This window comes from Cetorhinus maximus, chromosome 6 (assembly GCF_964194155.1).
Source record: "Cetorhinus maximus chromosome 6, sCetMax3.hap1.1, whole genome shotgun sequence".
In the NCBI taxonomy this organism is placed as follows: Eukaryota; Metazoa; Chordata; class Chondrichthyes; order Lamniformes; family Cetorhinidae; genus Cetorhinus; species Cetorhinus maximus.
Window position 1 is genome coordinate 142,093,117 of NC_135884.1, and position 12,693 is coordinate 142,105,809.

The 12,693-nt window shown below is 44.0% G+C and overlaps 1 protein-coding gene across 7 annotated transcripts in view; it reads right to left on the minus strand.

Moving 5' to 3' along the window:
* Positions 1-12,693, minus strand: part of gse1b (Gse1 coiled-coil protein b) — a 599,837-nt gene that overhangs the window by 120,158 nt on the left and 466,986 nt on the right. The window contains exon 1 of one of the 7 annotated variants that reach the window (XM_078544612.1): positions 9,722-10,146. The exons of 5 other annotated variants lie outside the window; for them this stretch is intronic. In XM_078544612.1, coding sequence (XP_078400738.1) covers positions 9,722-9,758 — 37 coding nt within the window. In that variant the 5' untranslated portion in view covers positions 9,759-10,146. Of the gene's footprint in view, positions 1-9,721; positions 10,147-12,693 lie in introns of those variants that run through there. One more of the 7 variants, XM_078544611.1, reaches the window with a different exon arrangement.

Consider the following 12,693-nt stretch of genomic DNA (forward strand, 5'->3'; position numbering starts at 1 on the left):
ATTCATTGATTTATAAAATCCTTCGCTTTCTTCAGAAAGATCTCTATGGCCTCTCCTCAGCAATGTGTCATAGCTTGCACCAAACTCTGGCCAACTGTGCCATGCCCCCAGCCACCTCTGCTCCACCATCAGCAACAGTACCTTCACCATCACGGACTGGTTTGCCCCAGTGGTCTTTTCTGTGCCATTTTCCAATGTAATCTTATGTGATCAAAGGCCTGGGAACTTAAATCCTAACAATTGGTTAATTGCTCCTCATCTTCAAAAGGCACAACCATCTTGTTAAATATGACTTCAATCACCTCACCATTCTCTTAGCTCCTCTTTAGTGTCCATTCCCCTCATCACTGTAAAGTACCTTTGGAATTTTCATGATATTGAAGGCGTAAAATATTAGTTAGTTAAATATTAATGAACCACTATTTAAACAATGACTTGGATGGATTTTATTTTTCAATGATGGCAGAAAGCTGGTGATAGTGGATCTGCTGTCCATTATAGAAACTGTCCAATCTCAATCAAACATGACAATTATTCCCCTTATCAGCAGTTCTTCCAAATGCGCAACTGCTAAGTGCCAGATAAATATGTTATTAAGTATAGGCTAGTATAAGGTATAGGCTCCCTGGTTTGATACTTGCTCTGTAGCCACTCTAAGAGTGGCAGCAGTGGCCACAACACTCCCAGGTTAAGAATATAAAAGCAGCTCTGGTTCTCGTTCCTGATCACTGTCCAGCAACTCCGCCATACCCCTCCCGCCACCCCCACCCCACCCCCGAGAAACGAGGACGTCGGGAAAAGATTGAATTCTGCTGTAATGTCATCCACACATATATTACCTGCAGACACACAGTGCAAAGACTTGTGCGTGACGAGAGCTCAATGGACAATCTAGTGGAGAGCAATTGGCATGAGTCATGTCCCTCAGAAGAGGAGAGAAAAATACTAGAGGGACGGAAGACCAAAGGCTTAAATAACCAGGAAGCCATGACTATTTAACTTTACTGATCTTCACTGCTACAGTCAAGTTTAGCTCAGCCGTAGCACTAACACATACAATGCGGTTTAAGTTATAAAGGAACACTCTTTCTTCTTTCTCACTCTTCATTGATGACGCTCATACTATCCTCCTCAGTTGGGTGGGTAGAAATGTTAAGCTTATAGGCCAGTGGATTAAGTCAATTTTGGAGATAAGTACTGTGAGAGAACATCCTTCTCTATAGGCGCCCATTCCTCTAAAAAAAAAGTCAACCAACCCAACGGATATTTAAACATCGTTTAAGACAAACTTTCAGACAGAGAACCCAAAGCTCTAAATGCATCGGTCACTCACAGCCATTACTGACAATCAATAGCCTTTCAACAAAACGGAGCTACACCCCCAGAAGCCACTTTGGTCCCATTAATACCTACAGTAAACTTCATGGACAATTCCATCTCCACGTTTCCTCAAAAACACAGCTCGCAAAAAAATTTCACATATTTCAAATTACCTCAAATTTTTATGAATCTATCGACAAGAGCATACACACTGGCAAACACAGCTTTGCTTTCCATCTCCTCGTGCTTTACGTTCAGGCGTAAAGAGGATCAACACAGAACACACAAAGTCTCATTGCACCAACATTCTGCAGAACACTCGAGATAAAATAGAACAGGCAAAAGTATCTCAGCTCCTCTCAAACCGAGCTAAAGATAACCAATTCCACAGTGAGCCTGTACAAAGGAGTTGTGTGCTTTTGCGTGCGCTGTGTGTTGATCTGCTAATAAAAGTTTTAATAGGCACATACCACTAGTTCATAAAAAGCATCAGGGTAGCAAAATAACATAGTACCATAAATGTTTAAAGTGCGGTAAGTAACAATTCCCTGTCAAAGCTTTCTAGGCAGCACACAGTGTGCGAAGCTAATAAACACTTTGGGCTGACTATACTTATCAGTTTTAGGGACATATGTTGTCGCTGTTATCGGTGTCATTACACAGCAGTAAAGTGTAAAAATTGATTACAATGGCATTTATCCCAGTCCATGGACAGATGCTATGAAGCCCGGGGAAGGGACAGCAAACATCTGGTCAGCCTGCCTGCTTCACAGATGTTGAGCAAACAATTCAGGAGTCCCACCTTTCCTCCTGCAGCCTTGCCCTACGAGATTACTTCAACCTATTAACCTCTACAATTGAGATGCCCAGCCTCGGCCTCTGAAGCATCCCAATCCTGTTCGCTGATGCACTTCCAAGTTTTTTTCAAATGGACGATGAAAGGCAGGATTCACACTTAGCACCACCAACCTTTACCACAGCTAGCATCCTGCTGATGTGCAGTGAGAATTTTTTTCTCTCATTGAATTTATGGAGTAACCATTGGTGCGTGGGACTATTCCAAACTTTGGGCTTTCTGAGAAACTGTAGTTTGTGTGTAGATCGCACCCCAAAATAACTCAAATTGCAAAGCTTCGCCAAGTACATCGTGCACAAGAGGGCTACTGCCAGATTACAAGCTTGAGAGTGCAAGCTCCACCTTTATGCTACTCCCCTCCAACGAAACACGGTACCCACTAAGGCGGTCTTTCAACCCTCCTTGCGAGTATCTTTTTGCCCAGCTATTACTTCATCTCTCATCCTCTCCTGCAATTGGTTTCACAGCTTGGCAAGCTGGCTGCCAATACGTCACCCAACTAACATTCTTCAGACACAAGCTAGACAAGAGCAAACCAGGGACAATTTTGATCAGAGGAACAGGTGTGCATTTGCATCTTGCACCCATTAGAGTCCTAGCAGAAACCCACACTTTAATTGGGCTGGGGTTTATTCTCAGCTGCAATTCCACTGCACGGAAGAGAACGAATTTAGCTAATGTTTATCGTACTAATCAGTCTAACAGGCAGAGACGAATGATGCATATATTGGTTACCCTGACAGATTCAGGTCAGCACATGTGAATAACTCTTACAGCAATGGGATGGCACTCAATGTACCTGAAAATATTCACAGCGATACATCATTGAAAGGAAGCATTTCCAACAGTACCTCACGAAGTAAGCGGAAGATATGAATCCTAAGTTGGAGTGGGGTGGGTCACGGGGGAGGAGGCAGTGGTGGTTGAACCATGAAGCTTATATTCACTGTTAGTCCATCACTGAAAACTTAGTTACAGGTGTCATTCTTTTCTAAACGATTACGTTTCTCTTATTGCCATGACAGGTGCCTATCTATGCTTAGCATAGCTCCTATGGTTACTGTTGGTAGCATCATGGACATGATCCTGCAATCCAACACTCTATGGTGTAGTCTACGCCGATGGCTTGTGGCATGGTTTTCCAAGCTTTTCCCTTTGCGGGCTACATACATGCACACTTATGGGGGTTTGGTGGGGGGGGTGGAGGGGGGGTGCGCAGGTATAATATTTAAATCCATATTCCCTTCAAGTTGCATACATGTCAAATTGCTGCTGCAATCAAATCTCGTGATTTAGGTTTTCCTCACCAAATGAGACAACTATGCTATAAATAGTCCCTCCCAATCCTGCAGGGGCCTCGATGTTTAAAGAACAAGAACTAAAAGTTTTTTTTAAAATCACAGTACCACTCTAGGAGCAAACATTAAGAAGCTTCCAGACTGTAATATCGCAACCATTAAAGATTTAAAGCCATACTGTAACAAACCTTTTTAACACCTATAAGCGCAAAAGGGACCGAGTTGCCTGGGCTTCGAGGGACAAAGTTCCAGGGCCTGGGGGGGGGGGGGGGGGGGGAGAGAGAGAGAGAGAGAGAGAGAGAGAGAGAGAGAGAGAGAGGGGGGGGGGGCGCGGCGGATGGGGATGGGGTCCTCCTCACAAGCCCTTCCTCACACCACTGTTTTGGAGCCAGCTATAATCTGAAGAGATTCCATGTAGCTCTTGTGCTATCACTACAAAATGAATATTAACTATCTAGTGGCATCTCAGGAATGATGTTGATGCCTCTCTAAAAGGTGGCTTTTGGGAGACAAGTGAAAAAGATGATTACACAGAGATGCCACGCAGATGGAACGCTTCCTGCAGCTTCTCTGACAGATAGCGAGTCAGGCACAGTGTGCTGTAACAAGAGTTTGTGGCATCTCAAACACAGTTCTAGTGAGGTGCGAGACCGTGTGGCAAATATGAATCTCCATGAAGAATCAACCACCTTTGCAATATATCCATGGGATACTGTGCAGGGGAGAGGCCAAATACCTTCAGTTTGAGCAAACAAAACACTGCAGAATGCAGCGGAAACTAAACCCTGTTTTTATCCCTCCTGCAACATCCTGAAACGTTACATGTCTAAAGGTTGAAAACTGACCTAGCTCGGAGCTGTCCAACCTTCAGAAAGGCTGTAATGTGACCTCGCCCTGGAAACTACATGTAACTGTGTCAGTCAAAGGGCTATTTTGAGTTAGCCAGCCCACCAACAGTTTGCCTCGCAGTCCGGTGAGATGCAGCAGCCAATCACTCACACTGTCAGCGTTTCCAGATGGATTTTGTACCTTTGACATTTGCAGCAAGCAGGCACTTGACGTCGAAACTTAACTGTGCAACAGCAACTAGGAGGGCAACACGACAGCAGAGAGTATGGAATTACAGGGATGGTGGCCAGCGAGGTTTAACACAACGCCCTAGCACACTTCTACCATCAACCAGAGGATTAGTCAGAAGGGGAAATGCAGATTTAGCCTAGGTGTGGGCGGGTATATTCATGCACAATCACACCTTTAATCATTTTGGACTGAATAACAAAGTGCAACTGCTGGCTGCTTCAACCGCAAGTCACCTCAACTTTGCCATCGTGTATGTTCACAGAGGTGCAGGTTCCAGCAGGCACCACTACACAGCAAACAGGAACTGGAACTTTGAAGTCAGGTGCAGCTCCTCTGCCACCAACCCAGCTGGGCACAGCTGACTGAACACTGGTTGGAAACCTCAACCAGCCTGGAGAGCTCAGCAACGCATCAGATGACTAATCACCCACCCAAGATAACCAGGGAGCTCTCGGTAAGAGTCACCTCAAATCTAGCTGTTAAATACTGGTTGGAAAAAAAAAATCACTGCCATTCAGAGCCAGCACGTTCTCCCTCAATCTGGGCTTGTCTTGTTTAGCAGTAGCCTGCTTAAAAACCAATAACTGAATTGCTTCCTTCAGTCGAACGCAACTGTTACAATAGAAGCCCTGAAATTGGCCAGCATCTACTAGGTGAGAAATTTTATCAGTTAGGAAAAAAAAATGAAAATTTTATATTTTAAAAGCCACAAAAACAAAACATTTAGAAATGAGGTGCCATTATTTTTGTGTCCTGATATTTTACTGGATTCGTGTTGGTGGTGATATTTTTCCCTCAATGCAGGACTCATATTGGTGCTGCTTGGCCCCTTAAACACAGGTTGCAGTCAGAAGGTTAAAACTGCCAGGAATTGTTAAAACCAGTGCCTTAAAGACCCAGGTTTAGCTGCCGGGCACAGGATTCCTGATGAGTGCCAGTAATTCCTGGCTGAATTTTCCCTCCCTTACACAGGGGCGCTGAGTCCAAGTACAGATCACTTCCTGATACCTCAAGCTAGGGGAAGGTGGTGGCATCATCACTGGACTAGTAATCCAGAGACCCAGGGGAATGCTCTGGGGACCTGGGTTCAAATCCTACCATGGCAGATGGTGAAATTTGAATTCAATAAAAATATGAAATTAAAAGTCTGATGATACCCATGAAACCTTTGCCGATTGTCATAAAAACCCATCTGGTTCGCTAATGCCCTTTAGGGAAGGAAACCTGCCATCCTTACCTAGTCTGGCATACATGTGACTCCAGACCCACAGCAATGTGCCTGAACAAGGGCAATTAGGGATGGGCAATAAATGCTGGCCTAGCCAGCGATGCCCACATCCCATGAATGAACTTAAAAAATGCTAAGATTTGTTAATCCAGCACAGACTAAGAAATAAAACCTGCGACCTATTGCTGTGTAATGGCACATTAGTAACTATTCAGGGAGTTCTTGCTCCTTCTTTGCTACCTATTTTCAGCCTGTCTCTTTTCCTCATACTGACTCCTGGTTGGAGTGTAAGCATCTGCCGTGTGCTGGGATCTTGCCAAAGTAGCCACTTGTCCGGTGTGAGCCTAAGCGGTAAATGCAAGCATGCTATTTGGGCATGGGGTCAGGGAAGAGGTAAAACACGGCTTTGTGTCACATCTCGTACTCAATCATATCCACACTTCAGTGGGGTGGGGATGGAGCAAGCTACTGGATAGTAAAAAGTGGGGAAACTCAAAAGACAGAGGTTAATTGCACCATCTTGCTGCTGCTCCAGCTCAGAGTATAAAGGTTCCAGACTTACTCCAGCTCAAAGACGTCTCTGGACTGCCTGACTCAACTGTCCATTGGGAAAACCTCAGTGGGGAGAGGGGTGGGGAAGAGGGCGAAACTCTTCAGTTATTTGCACCTCACACTCAAAGGGCAGCAACTGGGCAAATGTTTTGGAAATTTTGTTTTGGCCAGATCTGGCTTGTATACATTTATTGCTTTGCAAGGAAATAGTTAATACACAGCAAGGTGAAACATATAACTAGGAGCCTTCCAGAAAATCCTAAAACACAATTAATATTTTTCCACACAATACAGACACAAATTCATTTCCAGGGCTGCATAAAGGAAGGATAATCCCAGTGGAACTTGGGAAAGATTTGTACCCTCTGGGTACAGAATTTCATTTGCACTTTGCCAAATCTACAGGTCTTTACTTTTACTCACTATCTTTGAGAATATATTGCTGGAGGTTGTAAAGGGAATGCAAATAAATACTAATCGGGGGGGGGGTTTCTCCCTCATAGCGTTACTTAAACTACTTGTCTGAACCTAGTAATGCAACGAGATTTACAAAACAATGCACTTTGAATCTAGAGTGCTTTTGCAAAGTACCACAGGGACACATTACTTTTGCAGTTTAAATGTTGCTCCTTTTATGATTTTATGAGGTTATTGAATGGTTTTGTTAACTCTGCCATTTTCAAGCATTCCCTACAGCTTGAACTGATATTTAAGTTAGTTGCTCTAGTCTAATGTAATCAATGTTTTAAATAAATTATGCACCTCTCTATATGAAAGCTTTGAGAGTATTTAGAAGTGCAGAGTTGTTAAGCGCTGTTCAACTTGGGAAGAGCGGTTTTAATAATTACTGAAAGTATATCACATTTCAACCCTTTAGTGAAAGGTCCCTCAACAAAATGATTTAAATCATGTCGGAATGCCACTGACAATATCAATGTGTCTCTTGCTGAAGCAACGACAAGAGTGAATTACTTTCAGCAGCTCTCAAAATGAGGATAAGATCTTCAAATCTATCCCCAACCGTTGAAACACTCGTGGGCGGAAAATTAGAAGAGGAGAGGGTAGGAAGAAAACAAGTAAAGGAAAAGTATCCAAAAGTATCAAACAAGTGTTCCAAAAATTGAGGGGCCACAAAGGTGCAAGGATGGCTGGAGTGGAGAAAGAGAATGATAACAGACAGAAAATCCAACGTGTGTTTTAAAATTGCAGCTGTGATTCCTGGTCTATATTACCAAGGGATACTGATCATAATTTTGAGTCAGGCTCACCAAGGTGTTATTAATTGACACAATTTATTTTAATTGCTGATTACTAATAGCAAGGTCATCATCACACTGCAAATATCCAAGCAATGTGAGACACCAAGGAATGCATACTTAAAGTAAAGACATCATTCCTATACATTGGAATTATTTGGGCCCAAAGACTGAAAAATATATTTTTTAAAGAAGTGTTTTTTTTAATCTATTAGCACCCATTCTTCAGCTGTCACATCCCATTCTTTACCCAGCTCAAGAGACAAGAATCCAAAAGGGCAGAGGGTGTGTTAAGAGCCTGCTTTGCAATAATTAATCTACCGGAGTAGAGTGGTATGTTTTCTTTTATCTCTTGCCTCCCCTAACCCTTGCCTTTTCTAATTCCCGACCTGTGAAATAATCATTTGGAAATGAGGATGTGGCTCACACGGTTACCACGATAGCTGCACATGAAGACTACAAAGTGGGCTGTAGTTAAAACTGGACAAAACCGCCATCGAAATAAAAAAGACGCACATTAGGTCCTTTGATTTAGTGGAGATCAAAACAAAAAGAGAAGAAATATTGAAAAAAAACAACTTAAGTGCCATGATGGGAATGAAGGGCCTGCCCATCCCACAATTTTGAGTAGTCATAAATAAAGTTTGCTGCTTATTTAATTTTGTCCTAAGGTCACTTTCATCTTAAACTTAATTGGTACATGTTATGACTAATAATAATAATGATGTAACAATTCCACCTCTGCTAAGTGCATGACTTTATAAAAATCAATCTTCTTTGGATACACTTGACAGCAGCTTTTAGCGAGTTTTAACTTGCTTTGATTTGATAGGAAACTTAATCATTTGGCGTCGGGTAACTGTATCTACTCAGGACTGGGTCACACATTTTTTTTTTAAGTGGGGGGCCTGAAGGGGGAGAAAAGATTACTAAATAATTCTCCCATCAAAAGAGATCAAGCTGGAAACATTACTGTCTAATTAAGGATTAGTACAGTGCAGTGGAAAGGAGAACACACGGGACACTGGGGGTCTGGGAGCCATTGGAGGTTGACAAAGGTGGAATATGCAAGCAGAGGGTTCTGGGAAGCAGAAGGATGTAAAGAAATTGAGTGTACAGATAATAAATATAGAGACAAGAGTTTAAACATCTGAAGAACCGAGGCAAGGCAGAATCAAGCCGCATGCAGAAGCGGCAGTCATGCGATGACAGCCAGGGTATGGGACTTGAAGCTACATTTTAAGGTGCCTCGTTCAGCCTGAGCGAACACCCATGACAAGGGTGGAAGCAAGGACAGCGAATTAGGAGTTAAGTTGAATCCTAAAGTTCAACTTGAGGAAATTCTAACTCCATCCCAATCTGCTGCAGGATAAGCAGAGCGGCCATGAAGCCGAGGAAGAGAAAGGTGCTGACAACAAAGGCGCTGGAAACTGACCCCAAATGTCCACCAATGATTTTGCCCAAAAAGAGGCAAAGGAGCTGGCTAAGAATGCAGTCTTGAGAGGAAACTGGAGGGTGACTGAACAACTGGAGTTGGAAATGCACTGGCTGCGGTGGACCAGCTAGGACAGGAACCACACCAGGGGCAGTTGAGAAGAAGTGGGCCACAGATGAGGAGGACGGTGAGAGTGATGGGTCGTCTGGGAACATTGTGGTGAGGGTCAAATCAAAAAAATCCACAGTTGGCAACATTATACATTCTTCCCACGGTCTACCTAATACACCAATAAAAAGCTGGAGTTTTATTTGCTACAGTTTGGCTGCAGATACACAATCAGAATTCACTGAGCTATGAAGAGGAGTTAAGCACCCAGCGATGGTAACACACACCACGTTTAAGACAGTCAGATTACCTAAGCGTTTTGAAATGAGCTGTTAAATAAAACAGACTCAGCATTTACGGAAGCATTTAAGAGAGTGCATGTTTGAGAGGTAGGGAAGAGAGGGGTGGATGTGGGGATGGGGGGGTATCACAACAAAACAGCTGGAGAAAGCTAAAACCTCCAAGACGGTGAAAGATAACAGGCTCATGTTGGTACAAGAAATGAACTGCACAGAGAAATAAGGAAAACAGCAACCAAATAAGAGGCACACACACACACAGAGAAAGGTGACTGTTGATGTGTCTTACCTGGGAGGTAGTAGAGTGGTGGCTTCAATCCAAACATGGTTTTAACTTACACTGCCATTGTTCCTCACCAGGGGAGAGCTGCAAGCATGAATGAGTTGTACAGGTCCAGAGAACAAGGTGCTCTTGTCATTCAGTAAAGCATGTAGACTGTCAGTCCCAGACCCACATTGTGCTTAATTGACTACCAACAATACTCTGAAGCCACCATACAGCTGCCATCCCCGAATCCTCCTTTCCTTCAAATGCCAAGGGGCTGTGAGGGAAGAAAAAGGGGGTGGGGAACTAGATACTGCTAAAAAAAAAAATAGTGGGGGGAGTTGCTGGTTGAGATTATGAGTAAACATTCATTTTGTGTTTTAAAAAGATAATTCCTAAGACTTGCGAGAAGCAATGTTTCTCTTCCAGCCAGTCATCTGAATGTCAAGGTCGGAGAGCAGTGGGATTTGGGCTCAGACAGAAAGTGGGAGTGATGCCAGGGGGTAGGGGGGTGAGCTGCCCCCGGGAGCTGGCTGGCGCCCTGTCTCCGGGCTGACTGGACCTGCGGGGAGGAGCAGGAGGAGGGAGGAAGCGGCAGGACAGGAGCTCTCCTCCCCGGCTCCACGTCCCGCAACTGCGGGGAGAGAGAGGAAGAGAGAGGGAGGGAGAGAGAAAGGGGGAAGAAACTCGCTCCTCCTCTTCTCTCTCTCTCACACACACACACACACACTCTGCAGCCGCCGATCAATCTTCATGCAGGAATCATTAGCTGTAAATTGCGAGTCTGGCCGAATGACAGCAGATTTGTCACTCTTAATGAAAGGGTACGGATAGAAAAGCTGGCGACATCTGTTCAGCCCCCTAGTCCCGGGCTCGGGGAAGCTTCAACTTCGTCCTTGTGTCAATAGGAAAAGGATAGTTCGGCCCCTCGCAGAGTGTGCATTTCTCTTCCTTGTCTATATCACTCTGTGCGAAGAAGCTGCTGTGTTGGAGACAGAGAGAGAGAGAGAGAGAGTCCACTGTTTAAACCAGCAGCAGCAGCTCCGCCAGACACACACACACACACACACACAGAGAAAAAGGAGATAGCATCAAACCTCCTCAGCATAACCAGCACCCACCCTTCTCTCTGTTAACACAGAGTCTGGCACAAACAGGGGGAAGCCGGCTGACTATCCTGTGACTTCTACAGCAATGTGAATGTGTGTGTGAGAGAGAGGAGGGACTAAGGAGTGGAAAATAACCATCTCCAACCCACCTCCAAGTGATAAACCAGGAAGAGGTTAAGGTGGTGGAGTGCTCAGGACCTGTAGGAGGTTTTACAATCAGGTGTCTCATTTCATCCAATCTCCACACACTCTTTCATCTGATCGAATTTTTTTGTGTGTTTTTCTTCTCCCCTCCCCAAAAACACACACACACAACATACTTTTTTCTAGTTGTAAAACAGCCACTTAACTCCTTCCACTCCAGCTCAGCACCAACAGACCCAAATCCCCTCCCCACCGCTTTAAAACAAAAAAAAAACAAGCCGAACTCAGAGAGAGAGAGAGAGACAACATTTGGCGATTTTTAGTTCTGTGTGGGTCCTTTGACATCCCATTTACTCTGACCAGGATAACGGGATGGGGCATCTTCACGAGAAAGTGTTAAATTAAATGACACAACGAGAGCAATAACGGCCACTTGGGTTAAAATGCAAAGAGACACAGGCGACCACAAGAATACATCATTTCTCGCCAAACTACTTTCCTTTTATATCAAAAGTTCAATGAGCAGTGGATTGCGAAAATAAAACCACATCCTCTGTTTCAGTCACCACACAAAGATTTTTTTTCATACCAGTTGATACCCAGTCTCTTTTTTTTACACACCAAACCCCCCCCTTCTTTGCTTTTAAAAGATAAAACCAAACATTTAAAAAATAAACGTTCCTGCAGAGTTTCTAGCTCCTCCATTCCCTGGCAGCCAACTACTAACGGTTCACTGGGTGTATAAGACTTGCAGTCTATCAGCACAGCAGCAAGAGGAAAGCGATAAGCTATCACTTAATCTCTCCCTAACACACTAGCCCCAGTGCTCCAGGCTGCAGAAGGATTTTTTTGTGTGTGTGTTGTTGCAAGATTGTATGATGGGGAGGGGGGGAGGTTAGAAGTAGGAGGGCGGAATCGAGCGAAATTATCTGCTCCAGGGCCGTGGAAACACAAGTGCTAAGCATCTGGCCTATTTATTTGACTGTGACCTCCGAGGTCGAGCTGAGCCTATTATCAGCTGCTGCACTTTGGAGGCTCATTGTTTGCCGAGTTGTCTGTGTGTATCCCCTCAGAGAATGCCAGGCTGTCTGCGAACACACACAGGTCCCTGCTGCTCGGTTCTAGAATGGAAATCCACACCTCACCCAAAAAAGCATAGACATGGATAGCAGCATTTATGTTGTATATATTAAATCAGGGTGTTACAACAAAAGGATGGGTTTTTTTTTTGCTGCATTTAGCCAGATCAGAATAACAGTTGCCATCAAGAAATACAAATGGATTCTGCATTTGTGTTATGGTTGCATTGCACAAGCACATAGCATGGCACTGTTGGCTTGCTTTATCTCGCACGTCAGTCAAATACCTTCAGATAATATATTAAAAGCCACTATTAGTACAGGAAATCAGTAAGCAACTTTTACAAGTACAATGATTTAAGACCGGGGTGGTAAGAGCTGTTATTTCGCCTGGCTGTTGGGGGTGGGAGGGGTGCTGTGTTCTGTTTTGTGGCACGCAATGTCTTTCATACGCTGTCAATGCCATTTGGGCTGTGCAGTGTGTTGGCACCTCAGAGAGATTAACTACACGTCACAATTCCTGCAATTAGCCACATAGCAGGTTTGCTGTTTCAAGAGCCCCCTGTACTTTGAAACACAAAAAGTAAACCCTCTTGTGGGTAACTGGTTATTTTTAGTGTTAAGATTATCTGTAAAGGCTGACATAAACATGACCTTTACCCAG